This window comes from Sciurus vulgaris, assembly GCF_902686455.1.
Source record: "Sciurus vulgaris genome assembly, chromosome: 6".
Classification (NCBI taxonomy): Eukaryota; Metazoa; Chordata; class Mammalia; order Rodentia; family Sciuridae; genus Sciurus; species Sciurus vulgaris.
This window is the reverse complement of record NC_136466.1, coordinates 73,413,617-73,435,781: the sequence shown is the minus strand read 5'-3', so window position 1 is coordinate 73,435,781 and position 22,165 is coordinate 73,413,617. Positions and strand designations below refer to the sequence as shown.

The 22,165-nt window shown below is 39.6% G+C and overlaps 1 protein-coding gene across 3 annotated transcripts in view; it reads left to right on the top strand.

Annotated features, from left to right (window-relative positions):
* The first annotated feature begins 2,283 nt into the window (after window positions 1-2,283).
* Window positions 2,284-22,165, top strand: part of KDM3B (lysine demethylase 3B) — a 76,183-nt gene continuing 56,301 nt past the window's right edge. For 2 of the 3 annotated variants that reach the window (XM_079143936.1, XM_079143934.1), the window contains exons 1-2: window positions 2,287-2,576; window positions 21,978-22,145. In XM_079143936.1, coding sequence (XP_079000062.1) covers window positions 2,376-2,576; window positions 21,978-22,145 — 369 coding nt within the window. In that variant the 5' untranslated portion in view covers window positions 2,287-2,375. Of the gene's footprint in view, window positions 2,577-21,977; window positions 22,146-22,165 lie in introns of all 3 variants that reach the window. The other variant, XM_079143935.1, reaches the window with a different exon arrangement.

The window sequence follows — 22,165 nt, the reverse complement described above, 5'->3', positions numbered from 1 at the left end:
AGGAACCTTTGCAAAGGTGAAAATACACTGTAGAAAGTGTGGGAGTTATCAACGTTCCCTGGAAACAAAGGAGGGGTTTTGGAGGTGGGTTAGGGCAGTGGCATGTGGTTAAAGGAAGCTTAGTATTAGTTTTTTCATCTTTCAAAACTGTTGAGGAAAAGTGTGAACATCTAAAATGATTCTGTCTCTCTTTTTTTCTTTTGAATATAGTTGAATTTTTTTTGTTTCTGGCAGTGCCAGGAACTGAACTCAGGGCCTTGCACGTGCTAGGCAAGTGCTTTCCCACTGAGCTACATCCCAGCCCTTTAATTAGGTTTTTCTACTGTTTATTTAATGTGAGGCCAAGTGTGATATCATTTTTCATTCCTGAAGTCTCACTAGTATAGGCAAGAATGTAAACTCCATGAGGGCGAGGGTTTTGTTTTATTCTGTTGTCTGTAACACTTTGGAAAGTTTGGCGTATGAAAGGTGTCTGACATATTTGTTGAATGAATTTCCCCTTTCCCTTCCCATCCCTGAGCTAAAGTACATTTCTGTCTCCGGTGCTGTGAGAAATCAGCCTTAAAGACTGGGACAGTAATTAAAGCTCCATATGGGAGAAAATCCCAGCAGTTAATTTTTTTCCTTTATAAAAAAAATTTTTTTAGTTGTAGATGGACACAATACCTTTATTTATTTTTATGTGGTGCTGAGGATTGAACCCAGTGCCTCACACATGCTAGGCAAGTGCTCCACCACTGAGCTACAATTGCATTCTGCCCCCTGCCCCACCTTTTTTTTTCTTTTTTGTTTTTAGTTACTTTTGATAGAAAAGCTGCAAGGCAAACAGGTCCTGTATGGATTCACCCTTGTTTTCCTTCTATGAACTACAATTTATGAGACACATACTATAATTGGTGTCTCAGGCCAGAAAAACATTCTCAGGCCTGAGGTTGGCTGTGGGAGATGGAAGTTACAAGGAATAGGGAGGGAATGTTTTGGTGCTCCATGGGGGTAGTTCTAGAATGACTTTCCTCGATATGTTATTCTTCAGTGTTTATTTCTTATCCCCCACCCCAACCTTCGCTACAAGAAAATTAGGTCAAGGGTATAGACAAGGCTATGGAGAGGATAAAATGGAATAGGCACAGAAGCCTTGAAGAAAGAATGAGCTACTTCTCTTACCTGTCTGTAGGGCAAATTTGTGAAATAAGTAGCCACTTTTAGAGCAATAGTCATATCTTATTACTAGCCCTTTATCTTTCTGGTTTGTATATACCCTCTTCATCCATTAGACCATGGAACATGCTAGTTTGACATTTATCAACATTAAATGAGGTTTCTCAATGCATTGTGAAAACTAGTTAGCCAAAAATCTCTGCATCTTCCCTTCTCTACAACCTCCTTTTCTAATCAGGAGAAATTAATATCCCATGCCATGTATTAGATAAATTCAGATAGGAGTTAGGGTCCTCAGCCCCACTGCTTCTGTGGTAAGATGAAATGCTACTGAATCAGGGAAGAGAATCCTTTTACTGCTGGTCTCTTTCCAATTCCCTAAAAGTTTAGTTGAGAAACACCTAGACTTAACACTGGCAGACTGGGACGGGGAAGAAGGGCCATGGGCTTAAGAGAAAACACCAAGATGTTGGAGGCACATTGGCTTTCAGCCAATGCAAAGAAAGGCATTGTTACATCCAATGGATATAATACATTGGTCAATTGGAAAGGAACCTAAGAAATATTGGCATTATAGATTGGGACATTGTCTTGTATGGACCAATAAGAAGGAAGACATTGTGTCCTATGGACCAATGAAGGGAACATTTCCTAAAAGATGACAGGGAGGGTAGCTTGTATTTTGAGGACAGGAAATCAATGGGGTATTGGGGACACTGTTAAAACATTCACCCTCTAGATACCTTGCCCTTCATAGCCCCACCCCATTAAAAGTCTTTGGTATTTGAGGAGGGTAGTTAAAGCCTTCTCAGACACGGTCAGATAGGGGACCCCCTGATGGAAGACTGGGACCAGAGATGGTGCTATGGGGTACTGAAGGACCCGCCCACTACCCCCCAGCAGAACCTGCAATTCCCCTCCCGGCCGCAGGGGGCACTGCAGGCCCCGGGGAGGTTGGGGCGGAGCGCTGCGAGGGGCCCGGAGCTGCCTCCCCGCTCCAGAGCGCGGGGGGCGCTGTGCGGGGCCCGGGCTGCGGCTCCGCTCCCGGCCACGGGGGGCGCTGCGCAGCATCGGTGGTTGGTGGTGGCTGTTGGGGGGGGTGGGGGGAGCGGCGGCCGCGGGTGGTGCGGAGGGAGGCCTTGCGGGCGGATCGGGCGCTCGGCGGCGAAGGTGGTGGGAGGCGGCGGGCGGGAGCGCAGGTCTGGCCGGCCCTGGCGATGGCGGACGCGGCGGCCTCCCCGGTGGGCAAGCGGCTGCTGCTTCTGTTCGCGGACAGCGCGTCCCCAGCTTCAGCCTCGGCCCCCGCGGCGGCGGCGGCGGCGGCGGCGAGCGGAGATCCGGGGCCTGCGCTGCGCACTCGGGCCTGGCGGGCCGGCACGGTGCGGGCCATGAGCGGGGCGGTGCCCCAGGACCTAGCGGTGAGTGGCGGCCGAGGCGTGCACTCGAGGCCGGGGCTGCAGGGCCTGTGGGCGGCCTCCCCGGGGGCCTTTGTGAGGGGGCGGTGTGGTGGGGGTGACCCAGTTCCGCACCCCCGGATCTCCTTAGCGCCCCCCGCCGGCACTTCGGCACCCCGAGCTCTGGCCGGCATGGCTTCCGCGTCGGGGTACGCGCCCCAGTTAACCCCCGGAGGGCGACCTGGGTGCCAGGAGCTGCTGCTTTTAGCCGGCAGGCCCCGCCTCCTGGGCGACCCTTTGCTGGGCGTTCTCCCCCCACCCCCCTCCGCAACACGCCTTCCGAGTAGGCTCTCGAACCCTGGGTGCCCGGGCCCAGCAGAGTTCGGTCGGTGCTGCCGCTCCCCTCTAGAAAACGCGGACCTGTAATCCCCAGATTCACCCGGGAGACCTTCACCCTCTTCCCTTCCTCCCGGAGTCTCGAGTGGGCGAGAATGTGGGCAGTTGTAGGAGGCACAGAGGCTGCAGTTGGAGCTGCTTGGGGCTTTTTTATCTGGCAGTTACTTCCTTCTTGTCTGAACCGTGCTGGGCCTGGCGCTCTTCAGAAAGACCAGCTCTCAGGACTGTTCAGAGCTCCCTTCTCTTTGCGCTTCTGGGTGACAGGAGCTGCAGTTGTGGCTTTTTAATAAGTTTGAGATCTGTCTTAGCCGATTGGGAATGCAGGGTGGTGCTTTTTTGCTTCCAGCTCGTTTACTCCTCCAACCTTGAGAGAGGTTTTGTTTTGAAACTTTGTCGGGGCTTGGCCGCTTTTGCGTGCTTGCCTTCATGTATTTTGTAATTAAAGTTGTTCAGCGATAGAACTTTACCAGCATTTGGGACCATAATGTGTTATTTTTGTTAATGTGGCGGCAAAATACTGTCTTTGAGTTTTGGCAAACCTCTTTAGTTCCTCATTCTGATAGCGGCCCCAGCCTTTTCTGGTGAGATAAGGCTATGAAAAATGGGGGCGGGGGACCTTTTGGAATGTAAAGGATCAACAAGCCGAAGGTAAATGTTGAAGAATTTCCTTCTGCAGACCTCTTCTTCGCTCTAAACGGGAACTCATTTTGGGAGATGTGGAGTAATGTTCGTGATGTTTGTTTTTCTATTGATCAACAGACAGTCTTTTATTGTGATACACAACCTATATGGATAGTTTTGCTTGTGGGTGGCTTAGGTTTTGCTTCTGCTTCTTGAGTTCACTTGCTTTGATCTTTCTCCATGCCCTATATGAAAGACTGCTAGGGCATTTATGAAGCTTTAGTGGGGCAAATTTATAAAAAGATACCAGGAATATAAGAGAGAGGGGCTAATGGTTAAGATGGGGATTTTAAATTGCTCTGTGCTTTCTTTAGAAGATGACTGGGATGGGGGAGAGGTATGCTTCTTAAGTCCAGTAATTCACCCTGGTAAGCAAAACATACTGAAATCCACCCTTATGTGCATTCTTTGACCTAAAGCATAGGCCTCTCTGTTTTCAGTTGGGATTTTATTTTCTACTTCTTCCAGTGGTTGTTTCCTCCATCAGATGAATTGCTAATGAGCTCTGTACCTGAAATGGCTACCCATTCACTTTGTTGTTTGCTGGGTTCCCTAAGGGCAGAGGTTTTTGAGGCTCACTGAGCTGCTGGACAACTACTAAGCTAAATACTGAATAATTTTACCACTGGGCACCCGTGGAACTGGGTTCTCATCCATATAAAAAATTGCAATGATTCTTGGAAATCAAAGCAAGATGTTCTTAAAAACTGTTGAGGTCTTGCACGAGACTGTGAATTTAGAAAGCAAAGGCAAGTTTGGGTTTTGAGAATACATTTGTGCTTGTCTTGTACGTATATCCAAGGGACACTGATGAGAAAACAGTCATAACAAAACTCAGACCTTTTTATTTTTTACCAGCTTGCAAAATTACTCAAGAATTGCTGTTATGTTGAGGTTCTGTTAATGATAATGACTAGTATAAGATCAGAACTGGCAGTTTTGTTTTTCTTTTTCATTGAGGAGATTTCCTTTGGACCCTGGGCATGTGGACCTTTCCAATTTGCACCACACTTTGTAGTAAACACAACCATCTTCCAATCACAAGTGTTCTTCCTGTACTCAGGGGTGGAGTTTGCAAGCAGCTGCCTTGTGATTGGACAGATTTTCTTTCAGTTATGTTTAAGATGTTTTTCAGGCATGCTTGGTTTTGAGTAATGCATGGCAGGGCGCCCCCTGTTAAGGATGAGTAATTGAGGGTTGGATGAATGAGTTTCTGAAGTGATTGAAAACACACTTTTCAATTTTAATCTCCATTAATATCTTCTAAATACTTTTTGATTCTAAAGTCCTTCAAAATACTGATGTATTTAAAGAAACCTTTTTTGGAAAACAACATCAAAACCATGGGCTACCTTAAGATGTGATGTGAAAAAAGGAAAGTCAGTATGCTGTTGGTTGGGAATTTTGTTGGTAATGATCTTATAGGTGGCCATCTTCCCTATCAAATCTTTCCTGACAAGTAACTACTGAGATTTTTAGTCAAAAGTAGAAAAACACCCTCCCCCCATAGAATAGCAGCTTTGTTTTTCAAAATAGGCTTTTTATGTTTAAAAAGAGAAAAGTCCTACTGCAGAATTAAGCTTCATGGCTTTTTATGCATTTATCTGTAGTTCATCTTTTCTAATCCATTTGTCCATTTTTGTGTTCCTAAGTCATTATTGGCTGAGGTTAAGTTGCATAGACCTTGGGATCTTCACATGTGTGGGTACAATAGATAAAACAGACAATGACCAAAAAAAAAAAAAAAAAAAAAAAAAAAAAAAAAAATTGGGTTGTTATAAAAACAAAGCTTGCTGTTTGCAAAATGTTAAACAGTTATTCACATGAAAATCCATCAGTCTCCATCTCTATGTGCCCTCGTTTGCTAAAAAAAAAAGTTATTTATCTTTGCTAATCTTAATACTTACACAAAAATATGAAACCATCTGGATACAAAAGGTTGCTTTTTTTTTTTTTTTTTTTTTTTTTTTTTTTTTTTTTTTTTTAGTAAATGATACCTTACTGTACAATACCTGCAGCCTGCTTTTTGTTTTTCCTTCTTAATTTAATAGGCATTAACCATCACCCCCAAGTCCACCTCCCTCCTCTGGAAATCCCAGGCCTCTCATGTGAGAGGCAAGCATCTACATACTGAGCAATGCCCAAAACATTTTTGATAATTCCCTTATATTCCATAGAAAGGACGTACCATAATTTAGTTACTCATTCCTCCTTTTGGTAAACGTTCAAGTTATCTAAAGGGCTTTTTGGGGCACTGAAAAAAATGCTACCATTAATATACTTGTATATGTAGCTGTAAGTAATCTAGGTTTCCTTTTGTATTTTGACCATCCACAGTTGGGACTATCAGGTTGAATATGTGTTTTATTGCTGTTGTGCCTTTTTTGTTTTCTTTTCTTTTTGCAGTACTGGGGATTGAACCCAGGGTGCTCTACTCTACCCCTGAACTATGTCCCCAGTCCTTTTTTTAAAATTTTTTAAAGCTTGAGACAGGGTATCACTAAGTTGCTGTGGCTAGAACTGAACTTGTGATCCTCCTGCCTCAGCCACCTGAAACACTGGGATTACAGGTGTGTGCCATTGTGCCTGACCAAAATGGCTTGCTTTCTTTTTTCTTTTTCTTTTCTTTTTTTGGTGTGTGTGTGTGCTCATGCGCACGCACATGAGTGTGCTCATGTACATTATTAGGGATTGAACCAGGGCCTCCTGCATGTTAGGGTAAGTACTCTACCATTGAACTATGAGCTATGCCCCCAGCTCTGTATTACTGGTTATTTTCCTATGGATGATAACATTTCAGCCTCACCAACAACGCATGTACTGTTTCCTTCACCCTTGCCATCAGTGGTATGTATCATCAGTCTTTTTCATTTTTGCCAGTCTGATAGGTGAAAAATAGTATTTAGCATTTTCACGTCTACTGTTTTTTTTTTTCCTGAGTATTAACCATTTACATTTCTTTTCTATTTTTTAAGCTATTTATGTGTATCTTTGGCCCATTTGAGAAAATGGAGGTTGTCTTATCACTTCATATCAGTTCTATGCATGGATTAAATTACCTGTCTATATAGAGTGTTACACTCATTTTCTCTAACTTGTCTTTTGACTTTGTTTATGACTTACTTTGCATACAAAAATATCTTTTTTGAAATATATATTTTTAGTTGTAGATGTACACAGTACCTTTATTTTATTTATTTATTTTTATGTGGTGCTGAGAATAGAACCCAGTGCCTCACATGTGCTAAGCAGGTTCTTTACCACTGAGCTACAGCCCCAACCCAAAAATATCTTCTTTCAATGCCAGATTTTTAAATTTTATTCTTTTTAGATATACATGACCGTACAGTGTATTGTGACATATCATACATACATGGAGTGTAACTTGTTCTAATGAGGATCCCATTCTTGTGGTAAAAATATAGTTCTTATTCATCAGAACTCTCAGGCTTTTCTTAATAATATGCTTGGAAAGGATTTCTCCATCTTAAATTTTTATATTCTTTGTGCTTGTGGTGCTGGGGACTGAATCCAGGGCCTCTTTCATGCTAAGCAGGTATTCTGCCATTGAACTATATTCCTGGCCCTTTTTACATTATATTACTTTGAGACAGTGACTCACAAAGTTGCCTAGGTTGTCCTTCTGCCTCAGTCTTCAGAGTATCTGGGCTTATGGCATACAACAACATGCCCGGTTTATAACTCTTCAATTTCCTAACAATTTCATTTATTTTACCTTTGGATCTGTGGTCCACTGGAATATTGTTTTAGTTGGCATGTGAAATGGGGTATAACTTTTTTTTCCTACTAAGTAACCAATTGTGGCAGCACTAATTTTATTAAATCATTTTCTTGGTGTGTGGTGGAGTTAAATGATGCTATAAGTGCAGCATCAATTTGTTTCAAGTACCATCCAGAAGTGGAAATATATCTGCCTTAAATGTTTTATCCCTTAATCTTTATCTCCACCTCAGGGAAAGGTGGACTCTAAAATATTACTTTCCTTTGATTAGAGATAATGTAATAATTGTAGCAGTGTTCAGACTAGTATGGTGTTACTTCTGTCTGGAAGTTTTCCAAGAGGCATGGAAATATTTTTTCACATAAATTTTTCACTTTGTGTCAGGGTGTAGAATAGGTAGACTCCAAAATACCTCTATACTTTGTTTCTAAGTAATGTAATTATGGTCATATACCATATTCTAGTGTATAAGCCATTGTTTATTTTCTACCTGTGTGCAAACCTAGAATTTCAGACCTAATTGAAATGGAGTTTGTGGCTTTTAAAATGGTAAAGTGGTTATCCTTGAGTGTCCTTTTCTTAGCATTTCACAAAAATATGAGTGATATGGGGCTGGGGTATTGCTCAGTGGTAGAGCACTTGCCTGGCATACCCAAGGCCTGGGGTTTGATCTTGAGCACCCCACAAAACACACACACACACACACACACATATTTGACATCACAGCATCTTTTTTTTCAACACAATACCTTTATTTTATTTATTTATATGTGGTGCTGAGGATCGAACTCAGTGCCTCACACATGCTAGGCAGGTGCTCTATCACTAAGCCACAACCCCAACCCATATCACAGTATCTTATGCTCTGTTTTTTATGACATAAAACTTCAAATAAAAATAATTGTACTTATTCGATGATAAGAATGTATACTGTTTAATAGGGAGCTCCTCTAAGCACAGGTATCTTAACAGTATCTTCTAGCAGTGGGTCTATTTTGAGCCACCATTGAGTTTTTCAGGCACTCAGGTGCTTTGCATAGTTGATTTAAAATTTTTTTTCTTAAAATTTTTTGAGATAGATTTTCACGTCTTGCTCAAGCTGGCCTCTGAACTACTAGACTCAAACGATCCTCCTGCCTTAATCTCTGAAGTAACTGGGAGTACAGGTGTATGCCACCACGCCTAAGTTCATTGTAAAAAATATATTAGTCTTAGTTCATATACATATTTTTGTTGTTGTTGTTTGTACTGGGGCTTGAACCCAGGGGTGCTTTATGAATGAGCAATACCCCATCTTTTTTTATTTTTTACTTTGAGACAGGGTCTCACTAAGTTGCTGAGGTTAGCCTCAAACTTAAAATCCTCCTGTCTCAGCCTCCTGAGTTGCTGAGATTACAAGCATGTGCTCCCAGGTCTGGCTTGTATGTGTGGTTTTTAATAACTCATGTCTTTTCTATTTTTATCTTTTGAGGTGTTGGGGATTGAGCCCAGGGCTTTGTACCAACCAGACACTCTACCACTGAAGTACAGGCCCAGCCCCTAAAAGCTCTATTTTAATTTATCTCTGCATTCTACTTCAGAGCTATACAGTGTGTACACCAGTGATCATACTAAACATTGGTCATTTTCTCTAACATTCTCTTTTTTTACTACACGATCAGGTTTTTTCTCTTAATTACCCATTTGTTTTTAAGGACTTTCTTCACTAACTTCCCACCTGCCAAGTGCTCATTCCCTAGTTCACTACTTTTACCTGCTTCCATCTCATTTCAACCTTTTCTGGTTGATTTTGTTTTTCCTCCATAAACAAATGGTGGGTAAGAAACATGTTTTCTGTTAGTGATTTTCTTAACAACAGCTGGGGTGGGTTCCTATAGGCTTTACCTCCTCAAGGCCTAGGGGACATAACACCTGTTGTTGGTTCTCAGTTTTCCACTGCCTTTGACAGATTGGTGGTTTTTAAACCCTCCCAACCCTGCCATCCATCCTAACTGCCAAAAAGGTCTTTTAAAAAATGTGCCTGGTTGGTTGGTTGGTTATTTATTTATTTATTTATTGATACTGGGGATTGAACCCAGGGATACTTTACTACTGAGCTACATTGCCTGCCCTTTTTTAAAATTTTGAAACAGGGTCTCACTAAGTTGCTGAAGCTAGCCTGGAACTTATCATCCTCCTGCCTCAGTCTCCTAAGTTGCTAGAATTATAAGCGTGCATCACCAAGCCCAGCTCTCACTGGGTTTTTGTTAGTGACTGTCTATCACTGGTTGTTTAGCTGTGACCTCTCTCCATTTTGCAAGAGCAGAAACTCCTTTGTGTGTGTGTGTCTATATGGAAGTAATCAGGCTCTAAGGGACAGACTCACTAGCCAAACCCTCCGGAGACTGATTTGAAAATCCATATACAAGGTTATTAATTTACAATGGGATATATCTATACAGAGATCTGCATGAGAGCTCACATCTGGTCTACTCAAGAGACCAAATTACAGATAAGAAGTATCCTTGGTGTACAAAGAGAGGAGGGAAAATTGGGTGTGGCAAAATGGATATTTACAGCAGCAGCCCTAATTTGGTAATCCTCCACTTTCCTATTACTTCTTGGCTTCCATTGCTTTACCATTTGCTTTAAACATTGTCATCCAATGAAATCCCATGAAGAGAAAGAAATCCTGCCTATCCAGCCTATCCATTTTAGGAGCTGCCGCCTCTGTTAAGTCTTTCTGAATCCTCACCATGTTGTTTTTATTCTTTGCTCCTTTAGCACACTTTTGGACTATTTATTTTATTTTTTATTGTTACAGCTGTATAACAAGAGCAATAGTTTGCTTTATCTCCTATATTAGATTGTAAGTTTCTGAAAGACAGAGAACATGTGAATTTTTTTATTCCTGTTTTACAAGGTCTTCCCTGACCACCCTATCTAAAAAAGTAAAATATCTAGAAGCCCATATTAAGTTTACATTCACTTTTGATTTTTTATGGAATTTCTACTCCATGGCCTCTGAAATGAGGTATTTATAATTGGTCTGTCTTTTTCTTTTACATATTTTTATTAATATGGACTCAGCAACTAATTTTGTCTTGGTATTATTGGAATCATTTAGAACCCCAACCCAAGGTTTTTGTGATATATATCTGGATTGTTTTCTTAGATTAGAAGCATTTGACGTTTTGTATTTCTGGTTCTAAAGTAATACCTGTCTATTATACAAAATGTATAAATCTTTTTTTAACTTTATTTTATTTATTTATGTGATGTTGAGGATCCAACCCAGTGCCTCACACACACTAGGCAAGCACTCTACCACTGAGCGACAACCCCAGCCCAACAAAAGGTAGAAATCATTTTAACAATATTATGAAGAAAAGGGGGGAAAAAACAAAACAAAACTAGGCCCTATAGTCTCCCAAGCTATTAGGAACTACTGTTTATATTTTGATATATGATCTAATCTTATTTCTGAAGTCCTTGGTGAAGGCTCCATCCTTGGTGATTCCAACAGACCATGCTTTGCAACCCTTCCTAACATGACTGGTAATCAAAAAAAAAAAAAAAATAGTGGTGAGAGACAACAAATGAATTTTTAAGCAGTGTGACTACACCAGAAAGAAAGGATAAGGGGTACGATGGCCACATGTCTATCTTCAAGGGACTGACGGGAATGTTGAGGTTTTATAGAAGAAGGGAAGAAAGGCAATCCTGGGGGACTTGAATGCCTGAAGCATTTGTATGGATAGTACAGTAGGTCATTTTGGTTAAACCTGGTCTGATTGACCTTTATTATCATTGCTTGAGGGGGTGATTTGATTTGCATCCTGAGATGATTGCTCCTCAGGGGTGCAGTCTCATTTTAGGGTGATCTATTCTAGTGAGGCTTGCTATAGCTTGGGGATAGTTTCTATTCCTTGTAATATAGTTGCTTATCAACAAGCCTGTAATTCCTGGAATCCAAGGTAACAGTAGAAGAAAAGGGCTCAAGGAAAAACTATAGAAAGGCAAATGGAGTTAGAAAAGGACAAATGGAGTTGATGAGGTCAGTGACTAGGTCCTCCTTCAATCCTGTTTTTTTTTTTTTTTAATTTTTTTTTTTATTTTAGAAAAAGTATAGTTGAATCATACTGCATTTTTAATTGAGAGTTTTGCTTTTCATTTAATGTGGCAATTATTTTCCTTTATTACCAAAAACTTAATTGTATGGGTGATTTAAATTTTCTTGGTGCTTTTCTGAGTTTTTCACAGGTACCATATTGCTTTTATTACTGAAAGTAAAATAATAAATGCTCTATAAGAATATCTTATGGGGACTGAGGCTGTAGCTCAGTGGTATAGCACTTGCCTAGCATGTGTGAGGCACTGGGTTCGATCTTCAGCACCACATAAAAATAAATAAAGGTATTGTGTCCATCTACAACTAAAAATATTTAAAAATAATAGTATCTCATGGCTCCAGGCATGGTGGCACACCACCTGTAATTCCAGCAACTGAGGCAGGATGATGACAAATTGGAGGCTAGCCTCAGTAACTTGGTGAAACCCCGTTTCCAAAAATAAAAATAAAAAAGAGGCTGATGATGTACCTCACTGGTAAAATGCCCCTGGATTCAGTCCCCAATACCAAAAAAAAAATCTATATCTTATGGCTGGGCATGGTAGATACTCAGGATACTGAGGCAGGATGATGCTAGTGTCCACGTGTTTAAGGCCAGCCCATTGCAACATACAAGACAACATTGGAAAAAGCAAAAAGCACTTTTGACCCAATGATTAACTTTCTCTTTCATTAAATATTGAAGTTGTTTTATATTGTAGGCTTTATTAATAAGGTGATGATAAACATTTTTATGAGTAAGATCTTTTCTGGTAGAGGTTATTTCCTAGAATTATTCCATAGAGTGGTATTATAGACAGAGTATGCACATATTCAAGATTCCTTTTTTTAAAAAATGCTTTTGTAGTTGTAGATGAACAGAATGCCTTTTTCTGTTTTTATATGGTGCTAAGGATGGAACCCAGTGCCTCACACACACTAGGCAAGTGCTCTGCCACTGAGCTGTAGCCCCGGCCCTCAAGATTCTTGATACATAGGAAAATATTTTTTAATCATACCAGTTTATACCCTGATACTGTCATTTGCTTAAGGAATGAGTATTTTTATTAGGAGCCCATGTTCTGCTAGGCATTTAATAGCTTTATTTTATGTAATCCCTATAGATAACCTTTTGAGGTCCTTATTATCCTTTTTTTGTGTGTGCTGGGGATTGAACCCAGGGCCTTGTGCTTGCAAGGCAAGCACTCTACCAACTGAGCTATATCCCCAGCTTATTGTCCCTATTTATAGGCAATGGAGGTGAGGCTCAAAGAGGCTAATGTAGCTGGTTCTGGTGGCATACAGCTGTAATCCCAGCTGCTCAGGAGGCTGAGGCAGGAGGATCACAAGTTCAAAGCCAGCCTCAACAATTTAGTGAGGCTCTAAGCAACTTATCAAGACCCTGTCTCATAATAAAAAGGGCTGGGAACGTGATTCTGCTTTAGCATCCCAGGGTTCAATCCCAGGTATCAAAAAAAAAAGCTAATGTACCTACTCTAGGCTACACAGCTATGTAATGGGGAGTTGGGATGTAAATCAAGATCTTTGTGATTCCACAGCCCCTAAAGCACTATACAAGTTTGAATTTTTATTCAGATTATCACTACTATACCCAGTTACTCTACATTTAATTTCTTCAGGCTGTTAGAAAATAGGCAGGGGCGAAGAAGTGGGGCAATGGGGATAGTTTGGTAGAAAGTGCTCTTGAAAATCAAAGGAACTATAAAGAAAATATTACTTACTTGAAAATAATAATGTTCTAGACATGCATCATTCCCCATTTTGGTTGTTAAGATATCCCATAGATTTGGAAAATCATTTGTAACAGTTCATACTTTGTTTGGCATATAGGTAAGAAAAAGGGAGAAGTTAGGAACCTGGAAAGTTAATCTTCCATCTTCCTTAATTTTCTCACAGTCATTGTTGTATACTGTTGTTTTTGTCTCTTAATTTCTCAAATATACTTTTCATTCCAATAGTCTTATTGATTTAGGTTTTTTTTTTAATCATGTCTTTTTTTTGTTTTTTTATATTAGGGATTGACCCGGGAAACTTAACCACTGAGCCCTTTTTCTTTTCTAGTTTGAGACAGGCTCTAGCGAAGTTGCTTAGGGTCTCACTAAATTGCTGAGGCTGGTTTTGAACTTGAGATCCTTTTGCCTCAGTCTCCTGAGCTGCTGGGACTACAGGTATGCGTCACCATGCCTCGCTAATTTCATCCTTTACAAAAAAGGTTAATCATATAACTAATATGTGAGTACTTAGGTTAAAGGGGAAAAGAAACATCTGATAAGGATGAATTACTGTTAACCATCCTATCTCAATCCTCCTCCTCCCCATAACTTCTTCAACTCAGATAATCTGCAACTTGCTTTTTTCCCCCATGTAGCTTGAAAATCTTTTTATGTTAGTCTTATTAGACAAATCTCTGTCTGTCTCTCTCTCATCTCTCCCTGCTCCTTCCCAGCCCCCACTCTTTTTTCAGGGCTGGGGTTTGAACCCTGGGACTTCACACATGCTAGGCAAGTGCTTTATCACTCCTGCCCAATAAATCTCATTTTTGAAAAATCCTATTATTTATTCCACAGTATTAGTTGTGTTTATTTATTCTTATAAACTGCTTTGTAATTTCATTTTGATCTCCTATTTAAATTGAGTATTGAGAAGTTTATTTCCCCAGGTGGCATTATCTTTGTAAAACATATTTTCCCCCCATAACTTTAAAACCTTCACTGAAACCATCAGTGGCTCTTTCAAGGTCTATAATGGGCAACATATACTCAGATGCATCCAGTGACTTATGAGGAGCTGAGTGACAGACCAAAGGGTGTAATGGGACTGACAGTCGGTAGAGTGCAGATACTGACTAAAGATCTTTTAAATATACTTTATAAATTTAAAGATTAAATACAAGACTTAAAACAAAACAGAAAAACATAGGCCAAACAAGACACCTTTGCCAACAAGCTTCTTTTCCTCCTCTTCTCCCCTCCCCATACTGTGGTTTGAATTTGGAATGATCTGCCACTGAGCTACATCCCTGTTAGCACAAAAAGACGGCTCAGGACACAAACCTCATTTGTCATCTCAGCTCTTTATTCAGGGGGATAAAATGGTACTTGCCGACCCACTCTCCTGGTAGAAAATGAGCCACAGAACAAAGAAAGGGACTGGGTTTATATAGGTTATTTTGAGGAGTGGTCTAGTGAACATGTGTCAAATTTGCTTGGACAGTAAGGAATGTGAGCTTTTTTGGTTAAGGTCTGTGGGAAGGGTCTGAAGAGGATTTACTTTGGAGGAGATAATGCCTCCTAGAGACTGTTTCTTTTGAGGATGATAAAACATACCTTTTCTGCCTGCAAACAGCATCTGGAAAATATTTGTCTTGGAGATGAAAGCTGTCAATGCATGGCCTTCATTTTTACTCCCTTTTCCTTTTCTCAGGCCTCATTATTTTAGGAATTTCTTATTCTCCATATCCATTAATCCCCAGTCCTTTTTATTTTTATTTCGAGACAGAGCCTTGCTAAGTTGCCCAGGCTGGCTTCAAATTTGTGGTCCTCCTGCCTCAGCCTCCCAAGACTGCCAACAATTTTCAGTTTGTTATCCATTAATGTGCTGCAGAGCCCAGAACACACTATCTTTTATGTTTCTTTGCCTTTATACCTGCTGGAAAATCTTTCCCTCCTCTTCTACTAGAAGAATACAGCTTGTTCTTTAAGATTTGCTTGCATACTATTACCTTTTCTGTGAAACTATTTGAGTTGTCCAAGATATATGCTTTGTCTAGCCTAATAGCATGTTTAGATCTTTATTATTGCCTTTATTTACATAACTTTGTAAGAATTTCTGTACCTCTGTTAGCTCATCTGGGGTGCTCCCTCTTGGCAGATGCTGCCTTATTTACCTTGATATTCTTAGGCCTGGCAAGTACAACACACGTAAGGGGCATTCTATTTTTGTTGAGTGAGTGAATAAATGAATAATCTTACTAACTGTAGTAAGAATGACCTTGGGGAAAGCCAGAATCCAAACTCATGGTTACATGACAAACATGAAGCCCTATATTGCTCAGATTACTACCATCAGATTTTATCAAAAATAAACGTAATTATTTGATTTTGAAAAAAGAAAAGAAAAACAACAGGCTGGGGATTAGGCCCTACAGTAGAGTGCTTGCCTAGCATGCATGAGGCCTTGGGTTCTATCCTAAGCATAGGAGGATAGGGGAATGGGGACATTTTTATTTCATTGTCAATAAAATGAATATAAATCACATATAGGTCTTAAAGGGAAATTGGAAAGTAAGAGTTTTAATACTAACTCACCTTAACTCTTGAAATACTTCACATCTAATCCTTGGGTTCTAACTATAGTATGGATAGTACTATTTGCTACTATTTTTTTTTTTTTTTTTTTTTTTTTGGCGGTACTGGGGATCAAACCCAGGTCCTCCTGCTTGCAAGGCAAGCACTCTACCGACTGAGCTATCTCCCCAGCCCGCTACTTTTATTTAGACTTGTGAAAATCATCTCAAATTGTATTGGTCCTGTTCTGTTATCCATCTCCCTGGTCATCTCTGACTGAACCATTAATTTATATCCTTTCTGTTTGTCCTGTATCCTAACCCTCTACCATTTTGAGAGTTTGTGTTCTATTTGCTTCTGTTTAAAATGGTTTTTTACCTTCTGTGTTTCAACTCTTTGTACAGTGCTAGAGAGCTAAAAGTAACTCTTACTTTTGGGAGAACGTGTTTACATATATTCATGTTCCACATTGTTCCCAAAATAAATTATTTTTCAAAAACTTTTATTTTTTCATTGACAGTGATATGTGATTTTTTATATATATATATATATATATATATTCCCCCCCCCCCCTTGGTGCTAGGGATTGACCCCAGGGCTTTGTGCTTGACTGGCAAGCACTCTACAAACTAAGCTATATCCCCAGCCCCAATAAGTATATTTTTAAAAATGTTTTATACATGTATGTAGGGTAATAATGTCTGCCTCAATCCACTATCCTTCCCATCCTCACTTGCCCCATTTATACCCTTACTCCCCTCTGTACAATCCAAAGTTCCTTCATTCTTCCCTACCCACCCCCACTATGGATCAGCATTCACTTATCAGAGAAAATATTTGGCCTTTGGTTTTTTGGTATTGACTTATTTCACTTAGCATGATCTTCTCCAGTTCCATCCTTTTTACCTGCAACCAAAACAAATTCTTATCATTATTCTGGAGCAATTGCTTGATCCCATAATATATAGTGCATGGTTATTGTCAACATAATAAACCCTTATTCCACATCCTTTGTCTGGGCAGTTTGAGATAATTGCCCTCAAAAGGTGAAAACTGCTCTCAAATTAAATGAAACATTTCCTGATGTTTTTCAGATATGTCATGATAGAATTCTGCGTTAACTTTTTAAATGTTTAAGAGCTTGTGTACAAAGAATAAAAATTGTTACAGCTTTTAGCGTTGTTATATTTGTATGTTGGTGACTTAGAATCGAATTTTATTTTTTGTGGTACTGGGGTCCACAAAAAAGGGCACTCTGCTACTAAGCTACATCCCAGTCTTTTTATGGTTTTTTGTTTTTGTTTTTTTGGTTTTTTTCCAGACAGGCTCTTGCTGAGTTGCTGAAGCTGACTTCGAATTCAAACAGGCTAACCTCCTACCTCAACTTCCTGAGTTGCTTGGATTATAGGTGTACATCAGTATACCTGGTTGGAATTTTATAACTCCTATATTGATTTCAAAAAAGAATTGATACTAGGAATTGAACCCAGGAGCTCTTAACCACTGAGCCTTGGGATTACAGTTATGCACTGCTGCTCCCAGTTTATTTTTTATTTTGAGACAGGGAGAGTGTCACCAAGGTGCCAGGGCTGGCCTTTTATTTGCAATCCTCCTGCCTCCTCCATCTTCCAGGTGTTGAAATTACAGGCATCCACCAACTTACTTGGCTTCTATGTTGAGTTTTAAAGTGATTGGTAGATATTAGAACTCAAAATGACACCTAGCTGCCAGTTACCAGAAAGCCTCAACCTCTGGTTTTCTGAGTGATGCTTGATAAAATACTGTGTCACGCAAGGTTAGATCTAGGCTAGGCACTGAAATAGTCTATGCTGCTTTGCATGGCTTTTCAAGGTCTTGTCTGTCCTCCAGCTGTTGCTACCTCCTGTCATCAGTTTATCTAGTCTCTGGTTTAAAACCAAGTCATTTTTATTTTTCAAATTTTATTTAATTTTATTATTATCATTATTGTTATTTGGCACTAGGTGTTAAACCCAGGGACACTTTACCACTGAGCTACATCCCTAAACCTTTTTTTATTATTTTATTTTGAAACAGGGTCTCACTAAGTTGCTTAGGGCCTTGCTGAATTGCTGAGGCTGGTCTCAAACTTGTATTCCTCCTGTCTCAGCCCCCTGAGCCGCTGGGATTATAGGTGTGTGCCACCATATCTGGCTCTAAGTCATTTTTAAATTCTCCCTTCTATATTAGGCCAGCCACCAAACTTTGTAATAAGACTCATGGACTCTTACAGACCTGAGTCACTTTCATCTTTTTCTGTCCATTCCCACTCTAGGTCTTGTAAGAACACCTATTTTGCCCTGCCCCACCTAGCCCACAATAACCTTTTTTTTTTTTTTTTTTTTTTTTTGTCCTGGGGATTGAACCCAGGGCCTTGTGCTTATAAGGTAAGCACTCTACCAACTGAGCTATATCCCCAGCCCCACAATAACCTTTTAATGGCAGTTGTAATGTCTTCTACACCTCCCAATTGGTAGCCAAAGCCCCAGTTTTTAAAAAATGTTTGTGTATTATCGTTATACATAATATAGGGGTTTATTTTGACATAATTAATACAAGTGTGGAATGTATTTTGCTCCAGTTCAGTCCCCAATACTTTCCTTTACCCTCCCCTCCTTGCTCCCCTTGTTCCCTTACCTCTATACTACTGGTGTTCCTTCTGTTTGTTTATAGTTGTTTTTAATCAGTGCATTATAGATATATACAAAACTGAAATTCATTATGGTATATTCATATATTTATATAGGATAGTTTCATTACACTTAATTTTTTTGTTTGTTTTTAAAGAGATGGGCTCTTGCTATGTTGCCAGGCTACCCCCAAACTCCTAGGCTCAAATAGTCATTCTGCTTCAGCCTCATGCATAGTTGGGACTACAGACTTATGTCATTGTATCTTATTGTAGTTCCAGTTTTTAGGTTATGTTTTTGTTTGTTTTGCAGTACTAGAGATTGAGCCCCAGGGTGCCCTGCCACTGAACTATATCCCTTTTTTGGGGGTACTGGGTATGGACCCAGGAGCATTTAACTACTTAGCCACATTCCCAGCCCTTTTTTATTTTTTATTTTGAGACAGAGTCTCGCCAAATTGCTGAGGCTAGCTTTAAACTTGCAATCCTCCTGCCTCAGCCTCCTGAGCCCCTGGGATTACAGGTCTGTGCCACCCAGCCCACCCCTTCCTTTATTTTGAGACAGAGTCTGGCTAAATTTCCCAGGCTGACCTTGAATTTGTGATCCTCCTGCCTCAATCTGCTGAGTAGCTGGGATTACAGGCATGTAGGATCATGCCCCAGCCCATGGTCCCAATTTTTATCTCAGTATTTGGGTGTTTTCCATATCAACTCTTAATCTTTTAAATTTTATTTTCCATTGTTTCTCCCACAGTGCTATGTACTTCCTGGCTATCCTAAAACTTTACCAAGGCTTTCGTTGGCCTCAGCCCCTACCAGTCCCTTTGCATACCTGAAATGATATTCTTTGCATATGAATACCCACCATACTCTATTTTTATTTGTTTTATGGCATACTATTGCCCCCAAAGAGCTTTACAGTTGATCAAAGTGCATTTGAATCTGTTTTATTTAATTTTCAGAACTATTGGTAAGTAAGACAAGTCTGTCGTATCACAAGTGAGGAAAAAACTAAGCTAAGGTTTGAGGATGGAATAGTAAGTTGCCCAAGTTTTGCAATTAATAAAGAATGGCACTAAGACTCATCCAGGTTTCCTGCTCATAAGCCCTAAGATTTATATATTACACTGCTGCCACATTTCTGAGTGTCTGAATGTAAATTTGCACTTAATATAAGTTTGAATGCTTCTCTCTCTTTCCGATTGACTATTAGTTACTCAAAGGTAGGTATTATGTCTTATTCCCCCAAAATATATATGTATATACAAGTGAGCACGTTCATGTATTAAATATAGTCCAGTTCAATGTTCTCTTTCTCTCTAAAAATCACCCTCCCTCTGAATCTTGCTTTCTCATCATATTTTTTTTAAAGTAGATATGGAGCTTACTTGGCATATTATAAATAGTAAAACTGGAATTTTAGATAATGAAATTTAACTTTTGATATCTTTTCACTAATGTATAATCAATTCACAAGATATCTATAAAGAAATTGATTATAAAGCTAGGCTACTGAGTTATGATTCTACATTTTCAAGTATATGTATCATGAATTTTTCATAACTGTAATTTTTATGTTGATTGCATGAGAATATACCACAAAGCTATTATGAATTCAGTTAAAAAATTCTATTTTTTATTATGATAAAGTAATTTATCATAATAAAAGAATTTTCATAACTATTTAAATAGGTTTAAATTGTGTTATATCATCTACATATATTTTTTAATGGAGTACTGAGGGTATAGCTCATTGGTGAGCACTTGCCTGTTATGTGTACGGCCCTGGATTTGATCCCCAGCCTTGAAAGCAAAAGAAAAAAAATATTGGTTGAATTTTTGCCAAGTGTGGTGGTATAGTCCTTAGCTACTTGGAGGCTAAGGCTAGCCTTGGTAAAGAATTGAATTGTAATGAAAAGGGGAGCATGGCTGGGGATGTAGCTCTGTGGTTGCGTGCCCCTGGTTGAATCCCCACTGCTGTCCTTGTTTTTGTTTTTTTTCTAGCACTGGGGATTGAACACAAGAGCACTTTACCACCAAACTATATCCCCAGTCTGTCTTTTTATTCTGAGACAGGATCTCAGTAGGTTGCTGAGACTGGCCTGAAACTTGTGATCCTCCTGCCTCAGATTCCTGAGTTGTTGGGATTACGGGTGTGTGCCACTGCTTCTACAATAGGCAAAAAGAAAAAAAGGAAACTGCTAGTACATAGACATACAAGACCACTAGTATTCCATCTACAGGAAATGCTTGGTGCCCCTAATACTTACAGATCCTCTTACAGTTGCCAGTTGAGAGTCATGGCTGCAGGGATTCTGATAATATCCTGTATTACTCAGTGTCACCATAGGAAATTTCATGTGAGAAATTTCTTACAGAGCCAAGTAGTTGAAATACCTTTGCTTCCCTGAATAATTGCCATATGATTTCTTTTTGAACTACTTACCTTACAGCTGAACAGCTGAACTTGTCTCCTTTTTCACATTGGTATTTGGGAAGCTCAGAAGCAAATTTGTCAGTTGTAGCAACTGAATTGATTCTTTCTGCCTGATGAAGTTTTTCTACTTGAATATTGACTTCCCATTGTCATTTTCTTGGCTATGATTTTTAAATTTGTCTTTTATTATTTTAGTGCGTGTGTTTCCCAAAAACCAACTAAAATTCTTTAAAGATGAACCAGGAGATAAATAAATCTCTAGCCCTTCATTTGTGACCATGTTTGACTCTGGAAATATCTATTTTATATAGTGATGCCTACATGTGTGTGTCTTGCTCTTCATACTGTGTTGAATCATGTTCAGAAGTCATAATTTATATAGAAAGCCAAGTGTAAGCATATTAGAAAAATGTAGTTTCATTTGCTACAAATCACTTCCAAGAACTCTTTACAGTATCTGCTTAAATATATCTCAAGAAGTAGAGTATGTGTCTATTCAGGAAGGAAGCAAAATGTTGTGACTGGAGCATGCCTTGGCTAGCAGTTATGAGATCACTACTGGCAGTAACACTTTAAGAATCCACAGGTGGGAGTGGGAGGGCAACTTCTTTTTCTTTCAATTTCTTATCCTTTTGAATTTTGTACCATATACATACATCATCTATTCAAAAAATTAATACAATAATTTCAGTCATTTTTAGTAGAAGTACTAAAATGTTCTCTTCCTATTAGACTCTGAGCATTTAGAGACTAGGAAGTGTGTGAGATTCATCTCTGCATTCCTGAACCTAGCACAGTACCTTACACATAGTAAGCCCCCAGCCAGTGTGGATAGATATGAATTGGTAAATGAGAGTTGCAAGTTTCAGTTGGGACATGACTACAAATTACTAAAAAACTGTGTGGGTAACTCATGCCTCCATAACTTTGTTCTCCTGTTTTAGACTAAAGCTGAAATCAGTTTCCTGGCTCTGAAGTAAGATCATTTTTATTGGTACCCTTTAAAATAACTTAATAATAAGTTATTTTCCCAGTCAGTTGTTCAAAACCAGAGTCGTTTTGTTTATATGTTACAGTGTGGGATTTTGTCAAATGTATCTTCCAAGCTACTTTTTCTTTTTGCAGATCTTCGTAGAATTTGATGGCTGTAACTGGAAGCAACACTCCTGGGTTAAAGTTCATGCTGAAGAAGTTATTGTGCTTTTGCTGGAAGGGTCACTTGTATGGGCACCCCGGAAGGACCCAGTCCTTTTGCAGGGCACTCGAGTCTCAATTGCACAGTGGCCAGCCCTGGTGAGTAGTTTTTATTTATT